The 23,437-nt window shown below is 49.3% G+C and overlaps 1 protein-coding gene and 1 non-coding gene across 8 annotated transcripts in view; both read left to right on the top strand.

Moving 5' to 3' along the window:
• TTC7B (tetratricopeptide repeat domain 7B) overlaps positions 1 to 23,437 on the top strand; it is a 277,951-nt gene that overhangs the window by 96,915 nt on the left and 157,599 nt on the right. For all 7 annotated transcript variants that reach the window (XM_061429699.1, XM_061429701.1, XM_061429698.1 and 4 more), the window contains one exon: positions 7,186 to 7,307. In XM_061429699.1, coding sequence (XP_061285683.1) covers positions 7,186 to 7,307 — 122 coding nt within the window. The remainder of the gene's footprint in view (positions 1 to 7,185; positions 7,308 to 23,437) is intronic.
• LOC133256308 (small nucleolar RNA SNORA11) lies at positions 19,465 to 19,590 on the top strand. The gene has a single exon (XR_009739180.1). It is a non-coding gene; the product is annotated as a small nucleolar RNA SNORA11 (small nucleolar RNA).

Below are 23,437 nucleotides of genomic sequence, written 5' to 3'. Positions count from 1 at the left end.
TTTATAACATAGAAGTAAAATTTGTGGCCATAATAGCAAAAGGCATAGGGGAGGAAACAGAATATCCAGGCCAGAACACTGGAGTGGGTAGCCTTTCCCTTCTCCAGGAGATCTTCTCAACCCAGGAATTGAACCCAGGTCTCCTGCATTGCAGGCGGATTCTTTACCAGCTGAGCCACAAGGGAAGCCCAAAGCATTTATCCTATATATGAGTTGGTGTAATATAATTTAGATAAAGGCTGTGAAAAGCTATATTGTAAAACCTAGGGCAGCCACTAAAAAATAAGGAAAAAAAGACGTGATTAACCAGCTGATAGTGAAAATGAAATGGAATCATCAATCCAAAAAAAAGAAAGAAAAAAAAAGAGAGAGAGAGAAAAGAGAAAAGAAGAACATAGGAGACAATCAAGAGCAAGATGATTATTGGAGGAGGAAACGGCAGCCCACTCCAGTGCTCTCGCCTGGAGAATCCCAGGGACAGCGGGGCCTGGTGGGCTGCAGTCCATGGGGTCGCTAAGAGTCGGACACGACTGAGTGACTTCACTTAGGGTCAGACATCCACTCCAGTGCTCTTGTCTGGAGAATCCCAGGGACCGCAGGGCCTCATGGGCTGCCGTCTATGGGGTCGCACAGAGTCGGACACGACTGAAGTGACTTAGCAGCAGCAGCAGCAGTAGCAAGATGATTCCAGTCACATCAATGATTATATTAAATGTAAATTGTCTAAGCACTCCAATTAAAAGGCAGATTTTCAGACTGGACAAAAAGTCAGACCTAACTATATGCTATCTGCAAGAAACTATTGAAATGTTAATACATAGGTAGACAAAAAGTAAAATTACACGCTATGCAAACAATAATCAAAGCAAAACTAGACTGGCTGTATTATATTATAAGGTAGAATTAGGAACAAGAACTATTACAGCAGATAAAAGGACTTATATAATAAAAGGAGTCAGTTCATCGATAACACATTATAATCCTAAAAGTATGTATACCTAATAATAGAACTTCACGATATATATAAAACAAAATGTATAGAAGAATTTGTAACATTAAATTCTTATAGTAGAAAGAAGGAAAATTTCAAATCAATGATCTACATTTCTGGCTCAAGAAACTAGAAAAATAAGATAATTAAAACCAAAATAAGCAGAAGGAAGGGAATAGGAAAGATTAAAACAGAAACTAGGGAACTAGAAAGTAGGTAAACGGTAAACTAGTAAAACCACAAATGGGTTAGTAAAGACCAATAAAATTTATGTAAACCATTAATAATATGAACCAGAAAAGAGAGAGTATACAAATTATCAATACCCAGATAACAAAAGAGGCTCTGTAGGTCTATAGATATTAAAAGGATGTAAGGGAAAATTATGACCAACTTCAACACCAATAAACTCGATCATTTATAGAAAATAGGCAAGTTCTCCGAGAGACACAAAGTACCACAACTCACTCAAGAAGGGACAGACGGCCCGCTCCCCTTAGGTGAGCCGGGTCCAGGCTGCAGAGCCGCGGGGAGTTCCAAGAGCAGTAGTGGACAAGAGCCAGCCTTCGCCTTGCCTAGCTGACTAGGGGCTTTGAGGGGGGAAGCAGGGAGGCTGCATTATGAATGGAACAAATTGAATTTATTGTTAAAAACCTTCCCATAAAGAAAACGACAGGTCAAGTTGTCTTCCATGGTGAACTCAATGAAGAGAGATTCAATTTAAGGGAGAAATGATGCCAGTATTATAAAAGCTTTCAAAAACTAGGGTAGCAGCAAAACACTCCCTGACTAGGTTGTGGGAGCGCTGATTGCTTCTCAGGTTAGGGCTCAGCGGTAAAGAACCCCCCTGCAAGGTAGGACATGCAGGCTCGATCCCTGGGTGGGGAGGATCCCCTGGAGGAGGAAGTAGCAACCCCTCCAGTATTCTTACCTGGGAAATCCCACGGACAGAGGAGCCCGGTGGGCTGCAATGCATGGGGTCACAAAGAGTCAGACAAGACTGAGTGAGTAAACAAGTCTCATGAATAGATGCAAATGTCCTCAGCAAAATACTAGCAAACTGAATCTAGCAGCTTCTAGAAAAAGTAATATACCACAAGAAAGATTCATTTCAGAAATGCAGGGTTGATTTAACATATGGGAATCAATTATGTAATACAATGTATCTATATAATAAAGGAAAAAACTGCATGATAATGATAATCTCAGTACAGTAGATGCAGGGAAAGCATTTGGCAAAATACAGCACATTGTATGATTAAAAAGTCAACAAACTAGGCGTAGAAGTTATTATCTTCAGTCTGATAGAAGGCACCCATGAAGCATCTAACCATATATAATGGTGAAAGGGTGGATGCTTTCCTCCCAAGATCAGGAAGAAGACAAGGAAATCTGCTCTTACTACTTCTGTTGACTAGAGGTTCTAGCCAGTGCAGTGAGACAGGAAAAAGAAATAAAAGGCATCCAGATTGAAAAGGGAGAAGTCAAACTATCTTTATTTGCAGATAACATGTTCTTGTTTATAGAAAATCCTGAAGAGTTTACACACACAGAACTATAACTAACAAATGATTTCAACAAGTTTAGAGGATACAGTCAGTATACAAAAACCACTTTTATCTGTATCCACTAACAATGAGCAATCTGAAAATGAAATTAAAATTACAATTCCAGTTATAATAGCATCAAAAAAATTAAAATAATAAAAAGAAGTTCAAACATTATACTCTGAAAACTAGAAATTACTGTTGAAAGAAATGAAAAAAAAAACCTAAATAAATGGAAAAGCAGCCTATGTTCATGGAACAAAAGACAATTTGTTACAATAACAGTACTGTCCAAATTTATCTACAAATTTAACTGAATCCCCATCAAAATCTCAGTTGCTTTTTTTTTTGCAGGAATTGATAAGCTGATTCATAAATTAATATGGAAATGGAAGGGGCCAAAAGACCAAAACACTCTTGAAAAAGAACAAAGTTGAGGGACTCGTACTTCCCAGTCTCTAAACTTTCTGCAAAGCTACAGTAGCTGAGACAGTGCATACAATTAGTATTCCTGAAAAATAACATGGAAAAAAACAATAAAACAGTAAAAGAATACAATTTTGTAATCAAAGAGAAATTCTTGAGCTCAAAGAAGTAAGACTTCATCAAGCACTTGCTCTATTCTGTGCCAAGTGTTCTATCCATTTATTACTCTGTTTTGTCCATAGGACTACACTGAGTGAAAAATTGTGTCGCCATCTCCATTTTTCCAACGAGAAAACCGAAGCTAGAGAGTCCGTGACTTGGCCACAGTGGTGGAGCAGGGCTTTGAGCTCAGAGTGGCAGCCCGACTCCAGGGCCTCACTCGACCTGCAGATCTGAAGTCGTAGACAGAGCGTTCATGCTGTGTTCCAAGAACAACGGGCTTAGAACGGTGGCTGGCACGACAGCTTCTGGCAGAGTCTCTAGGCTTCAGGGGGAAGAGGGTTCTCTTTGCAGGCTGTCTACAGGGAGACAGCAAGGCTGGCTTCCAGGCTGTCCACAGCGGCGTTCAGAGTTGGTGATGGGAGTATCGTCTACCAAGTTCTGAGGGAGAGGAAGTGCGAAATCCAAGATTGTTGTAGTCAGGTTTAGAGAGACAGAGACGAGAGGGAGACATTCTTGAACACGGAAGAATTTAGGACTTGGAGCACCCTTTATGGCAGTATTCCACCCAGCAGGAATTGATTTAAAATAGAGGATTAAAGAAACAATGAATGCATTTTGTTGATGACTGATTGAGGTATAGGTGAGGTACAATACTATATAAATGTAGGTGTGCAGTGTAGTGATTCACAATTCTTCAAGGTTATGTCGCATTATAGTTACTGTAATCCCATTTGCAGTATCGAGAATTATAGGATTATAAATAGTATAAAAGGTTGGCTATATTCCCTGTGCTGTACTATATTTCCTTGAAGCTTATTTACTTTATACACACTGGTTTGTACCTCTTAATCCCTACCTGTATCTGACCCCTAGGACGCATTTTAATATAGAACTGATGAAAAACAATTATGGGGTTGGACATAGTTGTTGGGAATTTTGACAATATAGCATAGTGCTATAACAAAACAGGAGGCTGAGGAGAAGACACTGGAGAAGGTACGTGGATACGCCAGTTTCCTTATTGCTGGCGTGGGTCAGCAGATCCTGTATGGAGCTGAAATAGTGGATAAAAGAATGAGCCGTGCACCTGAGGCAAAGAGCTGACTCATGGGAAAAGACCCCGAAGCTGGGAAAGATTGATGGCCAAAGAAGGGGGCGGCGGAGGAAGGTGAGAGGATTGGATAGTGTCACCGACTCAGTGGACGTGAGTTTGAGCACTCCTGGAGACAGTGGAGGAGAGAGGAGCCTGGCAGCTGCCGTCCGTGGGGTCACAAAGAGTTTGACATGATTTACTGACTGGACAGCAGCAACAACAAAATGGGCCTTCCCTGGTGGTGCAGCGGCTAACTCTCCGTGCTCTCGATGCAGGGGCCTGGGCTCGAACCCTAGGGGAACTAGATCCCACAGGCCACAGCCAAACATTCTACATGCCGCAGAGAAGATCGAAGATTCTGGGTGCCGCAGCTAAGACCCAGCACAACCAAAGGAGTGAACATTTAAACAAAGAAAGGACCGAATCTCTGTCTCTCTTCTCTGGCTCTTCTTTGTCTCTCTGTCTCTGTCGTTCTGTCTGTATACACACATAACACATGCATGCAGGTGCGTATTACACACGTGTACATATGATAAACATCAGGTGTATTTTTAATTTTAGAGAGACTGTGAACTTTGTGTTAAAAAACACATTTTTCTGAAATTGAGTGCTTACTTGGGTTACACTTTTGTTTCGCCTGTTAAATTTAATTAAAATGAAATGTAATGGTTTAAATTTAAAACCAGCGCATACCACAGTCTCAGTGTTTGTAAAATGATTTTTATCTTTCTCTCGTCTTGGTACTTACGTGGGCAGAGATATGGGTTATTGTCCCATCAGCGCTCACTGGTTGTTGCTGTGTGATAGAGTTGATATGGGTTATTGCTCCATCAGCGCTCACTGGTTGTTGCTGTGTGATAGAATTGATATGGGTTATTGCTCCATCAGCGCTCACTGGTTGTTGCTGTGTGATAGAGTTGATATGGGTTATTGCTCCATCAGCGCTCACTGGTTGTTGCTGTGTGATAGAATTGATATGGGTTATTGCTCCATCAGCGCTCACTGGTTGTTGCTGTGTGATAGAATTGATATGGGTTATTGCTCCATCAGCGCTCACTGGTTGTTGCTGTGTGATAGAATTGATATGGGTTATTGCTCCATCAGCGCTCACTGGTTGCTGCTGTGTGATAGAATTGGTATGGGTTATTGCTCCATCAGCGCTCACTGGTTGTTGCTGTGTGATAGAATTGATATGGGTTATTGCTCCATCAGCGCTCACTGGTTGTTGCTGTGTGATAGAGTTGATATGGGTTATTGCTCCATCAGCGCTCACTGGTTGTTGCTGTGTGATAGAGTTGATATGGGTTATTGCTCCATCAGCGCTCACTGGTTGTTGCTGTGTGATAGAGTTGATATGGGTTATTGTCCCATCAGCGCTCACTGGTTGTTGCTGTGTGATAGAGTTGATATGGGTTATTGTCCCATCAGCGCTCACTGGTTGTTGCTGTGTGATAGAGTTGATATGGGTTATTGCTCCATCAGCGCTCACTGGTTGTTGCTGTGTGATAGAATTGATCATGCTTTTTCTTTTTTTTGTATGGTACTGCATTGTTTTTGCTTTAAAATAATCATGGAGCTTTTAAAAATTGAAAACTATTCTCAAAAACAAATGATAATTTTTTTAAAAGTTTCAACGTTGGACTTCCACGTGGAAATATCAAGGAGGTGGTTAGACATGAGTCTGGGAAAAGTCTGGACTAGAGACGACCAAGTGGGCGGGTGGCAGCAGGGAGGTGGCTTCTGAGGAGCAGATGAGGTCATCCGGGAACCTGAGAGGAGAGGACGGGGCTCAGAGGGGCACTCTGCATCTCCGCCGCTTAGAGGGTGGCTGGGCCGAAAATGACGGTGCCCGGAGGTGGGAGGAACACCTACCTCTTAGCACTTGCAGAGCCAAGCGCTAAGTCAGGAGGGAGCCAGGCACTTCTGATAAGATGCTGGGATGTAGTTCAAATGCGAGGGTTGCCCACTTGGATGTCATTCTACAACATACGGTTCACTGTATGTGTCTTCTACTTCTCCCCCCGGCAACCCCAGAGCTCACAAGGTAGAGACCCAGCAGTTGCTTTAATGCCCCTGGAAGGGTCATTTCAAGACCTCGAGAACATCGGGGGTTTGGCTAAGAGCTGGGTTTTTGGAGAGCTGCTGGCTTGCGGTCGATGTTGGCAGCGTGTTTGGAGAGCATCTGTGTGGTTTCTAAATGGGCCACAAGTAGCTTCTGGTTGATAAACGCTTTATTTGACTCGCGAGTTTAAAGAGAGTAACCTCTGTAACAGTAGATACGTGTTTACACTTCACTATGTCCCACTCCACTCGCAGGTCTTTCCTTTGATTAGTTGGCAGTCTTTCTGGCAGGGCTAAACACGCCAGCCTTTAAAACCTCCTTATCTGTTGACAGGCAGTCTGGTTTGGGGAGAGAGGGAGCCGAGGTCGTTTTTCTTAAGCTCTCTGTCCTTGAGAGCAGGTGACTGCCGCTGCAGCCCTGGGGCCTGGCGGAGTTGCTGTCTGGCTAGTTCTCGGGCCAGGGCCAGTCACAGGTCCATCTGCTCTTTCTGAAGCTCACCAGAGTCTGCAGGGCTGAAGCTGCAGGCTGCGTCCGTGACCTCAGCCCTTGGTGGGGACGGCCGTTTCCGCCTGTTGCTGGACCTGCTTCTTTGCCGCCAAGCCTCTCTGTCAGCATCTCAGCCTTGCAGAGCCGGAGCCTTGGGGGTTCGGCTGGCACCGTGTGCCCATCAATGCCCATCAGCGTGCAGGCCTCCTGGCAGGAGGAACGCGCGCGCCTGGGGCAGCAGTCGCCCCCTGTCGCGCAGAAGCCCTCTGCGCTTTTCTCCTCCCCACCCAGCGCCGCGCACTGACGCTTGTGAACAGAAGTCCATTTTTCAAGTCCAGCTGTGCATTTGCAGATAGGGTTTGAAGGAAGTAGGCTTGCATGTGGATCTGATTAGTTTTCTGATTTTCTCCCCTTCCAGGTAATACTTTCTAATATTCAGAACAGAAGTCCTAAGCCTGGCCCTGCTCCCCACGATCAAGAACTAGGTTTTTTCCTAGAAACGGGACTGCAGAGAGCCCATGTCCTCTATTTCAAAAATGGGTAAGCCGTCTTCTCTTTTTAAATCAAGTTCCTAACGAAGGAAAGCAGAAAGCCCCATCATGTGTGTTCAGTTTAGTTGTTATCCTAAAGCAGTTTGAATACACACCACAACTGGAATTTCTAGAAGGAAGAGTGAACGTGGGCTCTTTTGTCTCTTCTCCACCTGGCCTGTCCAACCTTCGAAGGAGATTTGAAGGAGGGAGAAGGGCATGTGAACCGAGTCTCCATCCAGAGCCCTGGGGCCAGGGAAGGTGGGGCCCAGCCCCGTGCCCTGCTGCCCCCGTGGGACGGTCCTCCTGGGCCTCCCTGCTTTGCTGCGGGACGCGTTAGTGAGTGGGCAGCCCTGGCCCACAGGCTCGCCTCTCTTTGAATGGCTGGTCCCTTTAGAGAACTGGATTGCCAGGTCTCAGATGGTTTTTATGAATGTGTGTGTGCCTGGAAGGCCATGCCAGTTCAGCTCCTCCCTGAGCTGCCTCTGAAAGGGGTTTTTGGAGGTTTAAGAGTGGTGAATTTGACGTTCGCTGTCCTTCCTGTGTTGCCCTTATGAGACAACAGCGATGATGCTGTTCAGACCTCCTCAGCTGTCCTTGTTTTGACCTTGTGCTTCAGGATAGGTGTCCGTGGAGACCGACAGTAGGTGTCTGACTCCCCCGTAGCTCCTCCGAGGCCGTGCGCAGGGGGCCCCCTCCCTCTAGGAACGGTCCCACAGAGCTCCCAGCTACAGAAGGGATACGGCAATGTTCAGCTGCTCCCTCTTCATTTTCAAGAGCTTCAAACCTTGGGGCGTAGCTCACGGAAGCCAGATTTCATCTCTGCTCAGGGGCCCAGAGCCACATGCTTCCGTTTCCCTTTCCCTGGGGAGTAAATGCTTATTTTCCAAATCCTGTTAAACTGTTTGTGGAGAAGGCCCGCTTTGCTCCAAAGGTTCGGATTGGCAGGTCCCACAAAAGGCTGCGGTAAACGCGTCAAGGTTTGGAATGGCTTGGCGGCTTTGGCTTAGAGACGCTTTCGAGTTTGACCTCATCTGTCTCTGACTGAGATCGTCTGAGTGACGGTGCTGGGCCCCAGGCTGAGTTCTGAGTTCTAGTTCCCTGGCTGTTATAAATAGAGGGAGAAGGGACGGAACACGGAAGTATTTTCCTAGTGATCTTTTTTCTTCCTTTTCGCAATAAATCGTGGTCATCACAGAGGATACTCCAACCTGGCTTTCCCTCCCTGTAACTGAGAGTATGTGTGATTGATGGACAAGCCCAGAGGCTGGAATGAATTGGGGCGGGGGCTTTCAGAAACCCCAACCAGCAGTGTCTGTTGGAAATGCTTTGTATGAGACTGATGAGGGTGGGCTGGCCAGCTTATTTTCCCATTTGAAGCCTGCGCATCGAGCAGGAAGAAGAAGGGCCATTGGGCTCAGACCTCTTGTCCGGAATCTCTGGATGCCCCCAGCACTCAACAGAAAAATAATGATGAGAAGTCTGCCGAAGGTGACGGGTCATGTGCTGGAACTGCTCCCTGGTTCAAGTCTCATTTCATTTCACGCCAGTTCAAGGCGATTCCCATTGGCATAGTCAAAGTCCCATAGTTAAAGTTGGGGGGCTGCTCCATCTTGAAGCCCCCTTCCCTCTTTGCTTGTCTCACTGGGCTTTAAAGAGCAGTGATGCCCTGAGCCGGCGGCTGGGGAGGCCTCACCGGCTCCTCAAGGCGGGGGCTGGGAGCAGTGACGAGAGCTGACTGGGGCGGGTGGAGGCAGAGGGGAAAGAGAGAGAGCAGCAGGAGGTCCTGGACGTGCCCAGTGCCATCGGCTGTGTACATGGTGGGTCACCCAGAGCCTGGGGGCCACACTGGGGGGCATCTGACGGTGGCCGTCCCGCTGGAGTCTGCAGGGCACGTGGGGACAGACGGACCAGGCTGCGGGGGCTTTCCCTCCTGCGGTGTGTCTTACTGCGGTGTGTCTTGCTGCGGTGTGTCTTGTCTGCAGGGCACGTGGGGACAGACGGACCAGGCTCCGGGGGCTTCCCTCCTGCGGTGTGTCTTGCTGCCTCGCTGTCTCATTCCTTTTTGTGTTTCTACATTTGAAAAATATGTATCTGGGAGAATATAATGGACAGAGATTGACTCATTTTCAAGGATAGGAAGATGCATCATAGATGAGTTTAGCAATAAGAGACACACAATTGATAAAGCGTATCTTTTACTTTAGAAATATGCTTAAATATATTCAGCTTCTTCATTGCCAAGCCGGTGACCTCGGGGCTCTCTCAGAAAGACCCTGGCCCTGGGGCCAGTCCCTGGGCCCCTCCTGCTGCCTCGCGTCTCCCCTCTTCACCACGTGCTCTCACCTGGTCACCGACCCTCACGGCGTCGCCTCGCCCACGTCCACCCGTGCCCTGCAGCGTTGCCTGGGTTTCGCATGCTTGGCTTCTGCGCTCTGACCTCAGTCCTCCTGGCTCTGCCCCGCTGCAGGGGAGATGCTGTGCGCTGGGCTTCGGTCTGACCCTCAAACTGTGGCCTCATCCACCGTCCAGCCTGGCTTGTGAAGAAGCACTTGACCCCAGGATGAGGCATGGCTGGGGTGTTCCCAGCCTGCACTGTGGTGCTTTCTCATCACACTTACATACATCATGCGAAATGCTGGGCTGGATGAATCACCAACTGAAATTAAGACTACTGCGAGAAATATCAATAACCTCATATACGCAGATGATGCCACCCTAAGGGCAGAAAGTGAAGAGGAACTAAAGAGCGTCTTGATGAGGGTCAAAGGAGAGTGAAAAAGCTGGCTAAAAACTCAGCATTCAACAACTAAGATTCTGGTCCCATCACTTCATGGGAAATAGAAGGGGAAGAAGTGGAAACAGTGACAGATTTTATTTTCTTGGCTCCAAAATCACTGTGGACAGTGACTGCAGCCAGGAAATTAAAAGACATTTGCTCATTAGAAGGAAAGCTATGACAAACCTAGATGGCATATTAAAAAGCAGAGACATCACTTTGCCAACAAAGGTCCGTCTAGACAAGGCTATGTTTTTTTCCAGTAGTCATGTATGGATGTAAGAGTTGGACTATAAAGAAAGCTGAGCGTCAAAGAATTGATGTTTTTGAACTGTGGTGTTGGAGAAGACTCTTGAAGGTCCCTTGGACTGCAAGGAGATCCAACCAGTCCAATCTAAAGGAGATCAGTCCTGAATGTTCATTGGAAGGACTGATGCAGAAGCTGAAATTCCAATACTTTGGCCACCTGATGCGAAGAACTGACTCATTAGAAGAGACCCTGATACTAGGAAAGATTGAAGGCAGGAGGAGAAGGGTATGACGGAGGATGAGATGGTTGGATAGCATCATGAACTCAATGGACATGAGTTTGAGCAGACTCCTGGAGAAGGTCAGGGCAGCCTGGTGAGCTGCAAAGAGGGGTTGCAAAGAGTCAGAGTCGACTGAGCAACTGAAGGACATCATCACACTTCTCCTCGTCTGCCAGATCCTCTACAGCTGCTTCTCCCGCCCCCTCCTCTCTCCTCTCCTTCCCTTCCCGTTCCTTCCTCACCCCTCCCCTCCTCACTCCCCTTTCTCTCTGGCCCCCTTGGAGGGAGACAGCACCTGCTCTCACGCGGCCCATGTATCCTGGGCGTGGTCTGACCTGGCTCACACCCCTGTGGATCTCACCTCCGTTTTTCTCATCCCTCTGGGTGGCAGCAGCAGGCCTGTTAAGGCTGAAAAAACATCCTGCTGAGGCTTTGCTGCTGAAGGCAGGAAGAGAAGGGGACAACAAAGGATGAGATGGTTGGATGGCATCACCGACTAAATGGACATGAGTTTGAGCAAGCTCTGGGAGTTGGTGATGGACAGGGAGGCCTGGTGTACTGCAGTTCATGGGGTCACAAAGAGTCGGACACGACTGAACTGAACTGAACTGAACTGACGCTTTGCAGAGGTGAAGTCAGAGTGCGTTGGCCTCAGACGGCCAGGGCTGCTGCTCTGAAATCCTCAGATTGCCTTGCCCACGGCAGGCCCTCGGATGGGGGGCCGAGTGGATGCTGGAGCCAGAGGACCTGATGAGGAGCCAGCCCTCCTCCCAGCGGGGCGTCCGTTTCTTCATCTGTGTGTGTGTGTGTGTGCACGTGTGTGCTAAGTCTTTTCAGTCTTGACCGACTGTGTGTGACCCCATGGTCTGTAGCCCGCCAGGCTCCTCTGTCCACGGGATTCTCCAGGCAAGAACACTGGAGTGGGTTGTCATGCCCTCCTCCAGGGGATCTTCCCGAACCCGCGGCTCTTATGCCTCCTGCATTGGCAGGCGAGCTCTTTGCCAGTGCCCCTGGGAAGCCCTTCCCTATCGGCCAAAACACCCGAGAGCTGCGGTGAGGTGCAACCGAGAGACCGTGCGTGGAGTACTTGGTGCAGCGTCAGGCAGGCGGGCAGCGGTGAATTGTAATTTCCAATGACGATGATGCCCGGCTGGCTTTCCAGCTGGAAGCGGGACCACAGGCAGGTCAGACTCCAATTCCTGAGGCAGGCATCGTTCACTTGATTGCAGAGCCTCATGCAGCAGCGCTCTCAAGGAAGGGAGTTTATTTGTGACCGCTGGTGCGCGTGGTCTCTGCCCAAGAGGCATTGCGATTAGCCTGGATAACCCATAATAACCGAGGGCCGCGGCTGTGTCTCAGAGAAGGGAGGAGGGGCGAGCATTCGGGCAGCACAGCCCATGCAGAGGAGCGGCCTGGGACTCCCCCAGCTTTCTAGGAGACAAGCGTCACCCCACCCCCACAGCTTGAGTCCTCGACGCCAGAATTGCCAGAGCAGCTTGAGTTAGGATGCTGTTTATTTGCTCCATGTTGATTTAGGAATATTCAACCATGTCTTGGGCTTCCCAGGTGGCTCAGGGGTAAGGAACTCGTCTGCCAATGCAGGAGACGCAGGTTCGATCCCTGGGTCGGGAAGATCCCTTGGAGGAGGGCACAGCAACCCACTTCAGTGTCCTTGCCTGGAGAATCCCATGGACAGAGGAGCCTGGTGGGCTACAGTCCATGGGGTCACAAAAGAATCAGACACGACTTAGGACTGAGCAGCAACAACAAGTTATGCCTTATAAACAGAGTGGCAGAGATTTCTAGCAGTGTTGCTTCTTGTCTGCCATGGCAGGTGTACTGGGTGAGCCAAATGGATTGTATGTCATGTATGTTTTCCCTGGTTCTGAATTGGTTTTAATTCAGGGAAAGGGAAAGTGAAAGTTGCTCAGTCGTGTCCGACTCTTTGCAACTCCATGGACTGTAGCCCACCAGGCTCCTCTGTCCATGGAATTTTCCAGGCAAGAATACTAGAGTGGATTGCCATGCCCTCCTCCAGGGGCCCTTCCCCACCCAGGGATTGAACCCGGGTCTCCCGCATTGTAGGCAGACAGATGCTTTACTGTCTGAGCCACCAGGGCAGCACAGGCAGGGTGAGGGTGGGGATAAATTAACGCGAGAAGACACATGAGCGTCGGAGCTGGGAGATGCGCCCGCTGGGTTGTACTCTTTCCTGGGTCGCATCAGGAGTTCTGTGTGGGAGGCCCTGACTTGGAGAGCGTAGGAGGGCAGGCAGTATGGTCAGCCTCCGGGCTTCCCTGGGGAGTTTGCAGCCAGGCCAGGCAATAAAGGGAGGATTGTGCGACTATAGTCAGTCACCAGGATGCTCTCGTTGTTGTCGTTCAGTTGCTAGGTCGTGTCTGACGCTTTGCAACCCCATGGACTGCAGCACGCCAGACTCCTCTCTCCTCCACTGTCTCCCGGAGTTTGCTCAGATTCATGTCCACTGAGTCAGTGATGGTATCTAATCATCTCATTCTCTGTCGTCCCCTTCTCCTTTTGCCTTCAGTCTTTCCCAGCACGAGGTTCTTTTCCAGTGAGTCAGCTCTTCCCATCAGGTGGCCAGAGTATTGGAGCTCCAGCTTCGGCATCAGTCCTTCCAGTGAATATTCAGGACTGATCTCCTCTAGGGTTGACGGGTTCGATCTCCTTGCAGTCCAGGGACTGTATGTGTTGGTTATGAGTCTGTGCAGCACCACTATGTGCTGGTCTGAACTAGACCACTAGTCACCACCACACGTTGACTTGTAGAAGTTTCTGAACTTCCCCAGTTGTCTTGTCGACCTTTGCAACCGTTCAGCCCTGCTCAGTGTAGCTTGGAATCAGCAGGCAGGCAGAAGGGCCGTGAGGCTGAGCTTCCTGGGTTTATGGCCTCAGAGAAGCAGGAGCTTCAGACAGGCTCCTGCAGCCGGGGGGGTGGCGTGTGCTGGATGCGCTGGTCTCTCCAGGCTCCAGAGCAGAGCGACTCGGCCCTGTCCTTTGCCTTCTTGCCTTCAGAACGTCTTCCTTCTGGCAGTGACAGAAGTGGTGGCTTTTTCAACCGTGCACCCATTTTTACATTAAGAGTCAAAGAGAAAATTCAGACTCTTTTCCAGTAAGCATTTATTGAATATACATCAACTTTTTGTACATGACATTTCTCAAGAGATTTAGAGAGTAAAAGGAAATGAGCCTGTACTCTGGGAGATGGTAGGAGAAGGAAACAGGGAACGATGTCACACGTCGCTTTAAAGGGGACGGCTAAGAGAAAACGTAGGGGCCTTCCTTGGGCTGGCAGTTAAGAAGCCTCCTTGCAAGGCTGGGGATGCAGGTTCCATCCCTGGTTGGGGAACTAGCAGCCCACGTGCAGCAGAGCAGCGAAGCCCGTGTGCCACCACCGAGGGTCCATGCCCCGCAAGAAAAGGCCCCATGTGCAGCCAAGACCCGACACATCTAAATAAATTTAATACTTTTTTAAAAAAGGAGCAAACCGTGGAAGAGCACCTAATCACTTTAACTGAGCTGAAGCTTGCAGGCCCATTCATTCATTCATTCAGTATTTATTCATTCGTTTAATGAGGATTGAGCGTAGCCCTACCAGGAACCGGCCCGCACTTAGCCCTGGGGCTTTAACGGTGAAAAAGAATGACAAAGTCCCGCCTCCTGGAACCCTGTTTCTGAGAACTGAATAAAACAGGCAGTTTCGGAAGAGTCGGTGCATGTTGTGCCAGGGGAAGTCCAGCTTGCCACAGAAGCAGACGGGAAGCTGCATGTTGAGGCGGCTGCAGATTTGGGAAGCGGGATACAGCTTTGGAGAAGTGGGCTTGAGGCGATGCAGGTGCAGGCTGGGGAGAGCCGGGGGTGCTTTCCAACTCGCTGGTGGGAACGTGGGGTCAGGACTGTGCTCAGCGTTCTCTGTGGGAAACCAGGGGCTCAGGGGCAAAGGGCCCGCCTGTCAAGCAGGAGACGCAGGATACTCAGGTTTGATCCCTGAGTCGGGAAGATCCCCTGGAGAAGGGAACGGCAACGCAGTCCAGTATTCTTGTCTGGAGAATCCCGTGGACAGAAGAGCCTGGTGGGCTGCAGTCCACGGGGTTGCAAAATGTCATACAGAACTGAAGCGACTTAGCTCAGGTACACACAGCATTGTGTGTATTCTGTAGGGTGTGAGGAAGCCACTCTGGTTGGAGCGGAGGCTTGTATCAAAACGTATAGGCTTTTCTATAAACCTTCCAGCACAGGACCTGGCGTGCAGGAGGTGAAGTCAGTCAGCTAACGCAGCTCTGCTGTGGGCCAGGACGGTGCGTGGTCCTGAGCTGATGAACAGAAGACGCCGCCCAGGCCCTCAGGGAGGATGCCGTCTAGTGAGGGGCATGATAAGCAAGTAAACCCGTGCTTAAAATCACAAATCAAAGTGAGTGCTAGAAGATGAAAGAGTGCAGCAAATAACAGGGCGCGTGCTTACGTGAGGGGGTCGGGGAAGGCCTCCTGAGGAGGTGACTGGACCAGGACTTGAGGGATGGAAAGGAGGGAAACAGGCCAACGGTAGGAGAAAGAGCTGCAAGCAGAGGGCCGGTCTTGCCCCAGGGAGAGCTTGGCGTGTTGAGGAATCCGAAAAGGGTCCCTTGGGGCTGAAGCGGAGGGGAAGGGGAGAGTCCCAGACTCCCCGGGTCTGCTGCGGTGGCGGACGCTGGGAGAGCTGTGGCCGTCCAGGGAAGAAGCCCCGGGTCACTGGGACGGAAGCGAGGGGACAGTGGGGGTTGGGCACAGATGCCCCTGAGGTGACAGCGGGAGCAGGGAGAGAAGTGCATGCCCTGGAGGCGTGTGGGGTGCTGGGTGCTCCGTCCCAAGGGTGCGGGGACTCGCTTGAGGCACAAGTTGGGTGTTTCAGTGCATTGGTGATATTTAAAGCCCTGGACTGGCTGGAGTCAGGGAGGGACAGAGTGTGAAGAGAGAAGCCCAAACAGCCCAGGGCCCAGCAGGAAACCTCCAAGAGCTGGCGCAGGGCTCAGGGGAGGGGCCCACAGGGAGCCACCAGGGGAGCGGACCAGGAGGGACGTCCCCGCGGGACCCCGAGCATCACCTGGGGCGAGTGATGCTGTGATGTTCCTGAGGGTGAAGACCGAGGCACAGGGTGAGATTCCGTGCACGGCGTCCGTGACCTTGACAGGACTTTTGCTGGACGGCCAGAGCTGCTGCTCAACTGGGGAGAGAGGGGCAGACGCAAGGGTGGTATCAGAGGCGGGGCGCCTTCAATCAATGTTATTTCCCTTCCCATTTCCTTTTCCAAGTTGGCTTCTTGCTGGAGGATGGGTGGTGGAAAGATGGTGGAAGGCTAAAAACAAGCTTCTCCCAGGCGTGGAGAAGCTTGGGGTATCACGAAGAGCCCAGACTAGGGGGTTCATTTGGCCAGAGCCTAGTACCAGAAGAATCATGCCCCCACGCTGGTCAGATGTGGTTCATTTTACTTGGTTTTTGGCCATAGGCTACACTGTGATCTCAGCAAGAAGCATGTGTGCGTTTGACTGAGAGGAGGATGGGTTGATGGAGAGAGTGGGGGTCCGTGCAGGTGGCCGCTTCCCTTACTCACAACCGCCTCAGGGGAAGTTTTTGGAGCAGTGTGAGTCCTGCAGCCTGGCCGCCTCGCCCACCCCAGGGATGCCTCTTGTCCTTCAGGGAGTCTTGAGTCTGGAAGATGTGGGGTCAACCCAGTCACCTGTGCTAAGCACTTCACACAAGTCATTTCAGTAACAAGAAGACTTTTCATAGCAGTTGAGCTGATGGTCAGTTTTGGAATCTGAAAATCCCAGAGTCCAAATGGGCTGTTGTTGCTGTTGTCCAGTCCCCAGTCGTGACTCTGCGACCCCGTGGACTGCAGCAGTCCAGGCCTCCCTGTCCCTCACTGTCTCCTGGAGTTTGTCCGAGTTCATGTTCATTGCATCGGTGATGCCGTCCAGCCATCTCATCCTCTGACGCCCTCTTCTTCTTCTGCCCTCGATCTTTCCCAGCATCAGAGACTTTTCCAATGAGCCGTCTGTTCACATCAGATGACCAAAATGCTGGAGCTTCAGCTTCAGCATCAGTCCTTCCAGTGAATATTCAGGGTTGATCTCCCTTAAGATGGACTGGTTGGATCTCCTTGCTGTCCAAGGGGCTCTCAGGAGTCTTCTCCAGCACCACAGTTCAAAGGCATCAATTCTGTGGTGCTCTGCCTCGTTATGGTCCAGTTCTCACAGCCGTATGTGACCACTGGGAAGACCACAGCCTTGAGTATGTGGCCCTTTGTCGGCAGAGAAACGTCTCTGCTTTCAGCACGCTCTCTAGGTTTGTCATGGCTTTCCCGCGGAGAAGCAAGCGCCTCCTGATTCCAGGGCTGCAGTCACCGTCTGCAGTGATTCTGGAGCCCAAGAAAAGAAAGTCTGTCACTGTTTCCTTTGTTTCCCCATCTATTTCCTGTGAAGTGACGAACCGGATGCCATCATCTTAGTTTTCTGAATGCTGAGTTTTAAGCCAACTTTTTCACTCTTCTCTTCCACTTTCGTCAAGAGGCTCTTTAGTTCTTCTTTGCTTTCTGCCAAAAGGGTGGTGTCATCTGCATATCTGAGGTTATTGATATTTCTCCCAGCAATCTTGATTCCAGCTTGTGCTTCATCCAGCCCGGCATTTCTCATGATGTGCTCTGCAAATAAATTAAACAAGCAGAGTGACAATATACAGTCTTGACATATTCCTTTCCCAATTTGGAACCAGTCTGTTGTTCCATGTCCAGTTCTAACTGTAGCTTCTAGAGCTGCATACAGATTTCTCAGGAGGCAGGTCAGGTGGTCTGGTATTCCCATCTCTTTCAGAATTTTCCACAGTTTGTTGTGATCCACACAGTCAAAGGCTTTGGCATAGTCAATAAAGCAATAGATGTTTTTCTGAAACTCTCTTGCTTTTTTGACGATCCAGTGGATGTTGGCAATTTGATCTCTGGTTCCTCTGCCTTTTCTAAATCCAGCTTGAACATCAGGAAGTTCATGGTTCACGTACTGTTGAAGCCTGGCTTGGAGGATTTTGAGCATCACTTTCCTAGCGTGTGAGATGAGTGCAATTGTGCAGTAGTTTGAGCATTCGTTGGCATTGCCTTTCTTTCGGATTGGAAGGAAAACTGACCTTTTCCAGTTCTGTGGCCACAGCTGAGTTTCGAAGTCTACTGGCATATTGAGTACAACACTTTCACAGCATCACCTTTTAGGATTTGAAATGACTCAACTGGAATTCCATCACCTCCACTAGGTTTGTGTGTAGTGATGCTTTCTAAGACCCACTTGATTTCACATTCCAGGATTTCTGGCTCTGGGTGAGTGGTTACACCATCGTGATTATCTTGGTCGTGAAGATCTTTTTGTACAGTTCTTCTGTGTATTCTTGCTACCTCTTCTTAATATCTTCTGCTTCTGCAAGGTTCATACCATTTCTGTCCTTTATCGAGCCCATCTTTGCATGAAATGTTCCCTTGGTATGTCTTATTTTCTTGAAGAGATCTCTAGTTTTTCCCATTCTGTTGTTTTCCTCTATGTCTTTGCACTGATTACTGAGGAAGGCTTTCTTATCTCTCCTTGCTAGTCTTTGGAACTCTGCATTCAGATGCTTCTGTCTTTCCTTTTCTCCTTTGCTTTTCACTTCTCTTCTTTTCACAGCTATTTGTAAGGCCTCCCCAGACAGCCGTTTTGCTTTTTTGCATTTCTTTTCTATGAGAATAGTCTTGATCCCTGTCTCCTGTACAGTGTCACGAACCTCATTCCATAGTTCATCAGGCACTCTATCTATCAGATCTAGGTCCTTAAATCTATTTCTCACTTCCACTGTATAATCATAAGAGATTTGATTTAGGTCATACCTGAATGTTCTAGTGGTTTTTCCTACTTTCTTCTATTTAAGTCTGAATTTGGCAATAAGGAGTTCATGATCTGAGCCACAGTCAGCTCCTGGTCTTGTTTTTGCTGACTGTATAGAGCTTCTCCATTTTTGGCTGCAGAGAATATAATCAATCTGATTTCGGTGTTGACCATCTGGTGATGTCCATGTATAGAGTCTTCTCTTGTGTTGTTGGAAGAGGGTGTTTGTTATGACCAGTGCATTCTCTTGGCAAAACTCTATTAGCCTTTGCCCTGCTTCATTCTGTACTCCAACGCCAAATCTGCCTGTTACTCCAGGTGTTTCTTGACATCTGCTTTTGCATTCCAGTCCCCTATAATGAAAAGGACATCTTTTTTTGGGTGTTAGTTCCAGAAGGTCTTGTAGGTCTTCATAGAACCGTCCAACTTCAGCTTCTTCAGCGTTAAGGTTGGAGCATGGACTTGGATTACTGTGATGTTGAATGATTTGCCTTGGAAATGAACAGAGATCATTCTGTTGTTTTTGAGATTGCATCCAAGTACTGCATTTTGGACAAAAGAGTCTGAAATTGGTTAGAGCACATTAAAAATTCCCTTGTGGCTCAGCTGGTAAAGAATCTGCCTGCAATTTGGGAGACCTAGGTTTGATCCCTGGGTTGGGAAGATCCCCTGGAGAAGGGAAAGGCTCCCCACTGCAGTATAGTTCATGTGGTCGCAAGGAGTCGGACATGACTGTGGGACTTTCGCTTTTACATTTAAAAAAAAAAAAATCAGGGCCCTTTAGAGACAGGAACTCTGAGACCCAGAGAAATCATGTTGAATGACCATTCAATAAACATTTAGAACCTCACTAAGTTATTTACTAGCACCAAACACTGTTCTAAGTGAACAAGTCAGACCCAGTCACTGCCATGACAGGGTTTACATTTTGGTTGGGGAAACAGTAGACAAGGCAGTGTTGAGTTGTGTTCAGAGCAGTCTGCCTGCAGAAGTGACTCATCTGTTTGCGACACACGCCACAGGAATCTGGGTTCATCGTGACAAGGAGCCCAAGACCTGTGGCCGTCCCATGAACAGCCTGCACGTGCCCCCGCGCCTCCGCGCGCTGCAGGCGGGCCCGGCCGCAGAGCTGCGTGTTGGAAGCAGAGCCGCAGTAGTTAGTGGGTAGCCTGCCGTCCAGCACTGTTCAGTCCCTGTGGGTGGGCCCTGAGGGTTCTTACAGACGTAAAGGCTTTGAACCTCTCTATTCAAAGGAAAAGCAAAGATCCCAATTATATGCCATCTTGAAGAGACCAAACTATGGAGACAATAAAAAGATCGGTGGCTGCCAGGAGTCTGGGGGAGAGGGGGGATGAACGCACAGAATGCGTAAGTGTTTAGAGCCGTTGAGAGTGCTCTGTGTGCCGCTGTACGGAAGGATTGTTGTTGTGGGGTCCCTAAGTCTCGTCTAACTCTTTTCAACCTTATGGACTGTGGCCTGGGAGGATTTCCCAGGCGAGAATACCGGAGTGGGCTGCCATTTCCTCTTCCTCCAGGGGATCTTCCCGACCCAGGGATCAAACCGGCATCTCCTGCATTGCAGGCAGACTCTACCGCTGAGCCACCAGGGGCCGCAGTAGCGGAGCGGTGTCATTAGGCTTTTGTCCAATCCCGTGGAACGCACAGCACTCTTCCCTTCCGTGCCGTGAACCTTAAGGTGAGCCATGGACTTTGGTCATTAACATGCATCAGTGAAGGTCATCCTTGGTGTAAAAAAAAAAGACCGCTCTGGTGAGTGAGGTTGCTAACGCCTGTGTATTTGGGGTGAGGGGTATATGGGAAATCTCTGTACTTTCCTGTCAATGTGGTTGTAAACCTAAAAGTGTTAGAAACAAGGAGGGGGATTAACCAAGGCAGGGTGACTGACCCAGGGTCACAGCGCTGGCTGGTGGTCGTGCTTGGCCCTGTGCGCCCCCCGAAACCTGGCCCCGCCCCTCACCGCTTGCTTCCCGTCTTGAAAATGGAGAGCTGGTCAGCAAGGAATGCATTACACTCAGAAATAAGGACTTTTAAAGTCAGTCTAGGGGTCACTATTTATGTAATAAGCGTCAGCCAAGGCGTCTGTCTTTCGTTTCAGTGTAGACTGGGTCTGGCTCATCCCTTAATGCCGTCAAAACTTTAATACGAAAACACAGGAAACTTTGTCAGTTTTACTTATGAAACTCCAGGGCCGCATTCCATGAGTGAATATGGGGACGGGTGGTTGGTTGCTTTCCATGCACTTCACCAGTGCTAGTGTGCTCTGCGTGTTAGAGGCCTGTGTCGCCGAAGCGATATCAGCGCCCAGCATGGTGGGTGCCTCAGTGTTGGGCGGTCCTTGGCTTCAGGAGGGGAGATGGGAGGGGAGGGGAGGGGGCTGGTGAACTAACTGGCAGTTGACGGCAGCTCTCAAGGCCACTCCCCGCCTGGCTCTCCCAGCTGCAGGCTGCCCCCGTCAGCCACCATTCAGAGCTAGAATTCCCTGAAGATGAGCGGCTGCAGGAAGTTACCCCAGTTCTTCACCTTGAACTTGTCTAAGATAGTGATTTTCTGTTTTAATGGGGGGAAGGGGGAGATTCTTTGTTTATTCATTCACGTATTTATTCATCCATCAAACATTTATGTGCTAGGAGCTAGGGTAGAGACAACAAAAGATCCCAGTGGATTTTCTAGTCCAACAGGAAGATAAGTAACTACAGTGGGCTTAAGTCTCGGCAAAGGCGAAGGCGATACTATGTTCTTTAAATGTAGCCTTTCACTTTGCAAGTTCCTCCGAAAGAGATGGTTATATAACAGTGGTGTCTCAAAATCAAAATTAACTTTTTAAAAAAATATATATTTCCCAATAACTCTTGATACGACCAGAGATTGACTCTGGAATTTTCTGATACAGATGGCAGCGTGAGCTGGCTGACTCTCGGGTCGTACTCTGGGTGGGGTATCATCAATGAACAGACACAGCAGGAATGTACAGTGTGGAGTGAGGAACGCTGCCCACCTCTGTTTAGTTTCAGATGGTTTGTTATAACATTCACTTGTTCTACTAGGGTTTATTCCACTCCCACTCCTGCCAGACGTTCTCCAGGTGCTGGGGGGTAACATGGAGAGTAGCCAGATATGCTTCTTGCTCTCAGAAAGAAACCAGGTCCTTATAGTCCTGGTTGTATGACTATACGCCAAGATGGTGCTCAGGAGGCAAGGTACCCATTGCTGTGAGACTCCATCTGCAAATGAAGTTGACCTGGGCCTGGTGGGCAGGCAGGGGAGGTTTCCCCAGCAAGTGTCTGAGCAGAGCCTGAAGATGAATCAGTGAACAGGAGCTAACTTGCAAAGGCAAAGTCGGGTGGGCAGTGTTGTTTAGACCTGAAAGGATCCTAAACTGGCACCAGGGGCGTGTGGCTCCACCAGCCCGCTCTTCTGCTCTACTTCACTTTTCTCAGCATTGGGCTTCCCTGGTGGCCCAGGTGGTGAAGAATCCGCCTGCAGTGCAGGGACCCAGGTTCAATCTCTGGGTCCCAAAGTCCCCTGGAGAAGGGAATGGCTTCCTACTTCAGTATTCTTCCCTGGAGAATACCATGGACACAGGAGCCTGGCAGACTATAGTCCGTGGGGTCGCAAAGAGTCGGACTGAGTGACTGAGCAAACAGCGTTTAACCAGCATCAAGTATACTGTGAACAGAGCTTACAGGGACCTGCTTAGGTTGTTTAGCATTCCAGCCCACGAGACTCATGCGCCACACTGGGCATCTGTCTGTTGAGACTGACCTAGAATAGAATCAAAGGCTGCCAGCCGGGCACTGTCGGGGGCTTCTCTCCCGTGTGGCCTGTGGGCTGGATTGTCCATCCGGCCACTCGAGAGCTTTGCCCGCCCCTGTCGTGCAGTGTCCTGCTCTAGAGAAGGAGCCTCGCGTCGAGGAAGGGTGGGCTCAGTCCTGGTTTAATGTCTCCCTGGGGAGATACCCAGCTGTACGTCATCGCAGTCAAGGAAGCCCGAAGCTGTGTTGTCCCCATCAGATATTTATAGCTCCTTCCAGTCCAGATGCAAGTTATCAATCAGGGGTCATTTTTAACATAAGCAATGTTGCCTCCTAACATAATTGACATTCTATGGGTATCTTTAATTAGGTTTCCAGAGAAGCAGAACTGAAAAGTTAACTTAAGGTCAGATTCTCAAGCAGGAGAGGAAAGGAATTTGTTAACCCTTTCCTGCATTATGTATTTTTTCCTGATCTGTTTGTTGTCTGCCTGCCATCACCGGCGTACAAGTTCCAGGAATTTTTGTCTGTCTGGTTTGGGGAGGGGCCTGTGTCTGTCTACGGCTGTGTGTGAAGGAGTGAGTGAGTGAACCTCTCCTGTTCAGGGATGGCTGTGGCTCCTGACACATAGACGCCTGACAGTTGTGTGTTTTCTTTAAAATGAGTTAGTACAGCACGTGTGTGCTGAGCGCTAAGGGCTGAGCCGGGTTCTAGTCCTGGGGTGCAGGGTGGACGCGGCCGCCGGCGGGGCTCACGGTGCTACTGCTCCTGCCGCAGCTTCTTAGTGGGAGGGCGGAGCTGTGCTCTGGGCTTCCAGATCTTCCTGGATGTGGAAAGGTGATGTCTTTCCGTTGAAAGGGGGTGGAGGGGGCCAGGGATCAAATCATCGCCTTGTCCTCAGTCAGAAATAATATGTTTTCTGGGCTCATCACAGGGGCTTCTGCTGTCTGCCTGATCTCTGAGATAAGGCTATTTCCAATGATGCCGGCTGCATTATAAGATGCTGCCCAAGCAGGGGGCTTCCCTGGTGACTCAGCGGTAGAGAATCCTCCTGCCAATGCAGGGGACACCAGCTTGATCTCTGGGTGGAGAAGATCCCCTGGAGAAGGGCATGGCAACCCCCTCCAGTATCCTTGCCTGGGAAGTCCCATGGACAGAGG

Source organism: Bos javanicus, chromosome 10, assembly GCF_032452875.1.
Source record: "Bos javanicus breed banteng chromosome 10, ARS-OSU_banteng_1.0, whole genome shotgun sequence".
Classification (NCBI taxonomy): domain Eukaryota; kingdom Metazoa; phylum Chordata; class Mammalia; order Artiodactyla; family Bovidae; genus Bos; species Bos javanicus.
Note: the sequence above shows the minus strand (reverse complement) of the source record. Positions and strands in the feature narration are given on the sequence as shown.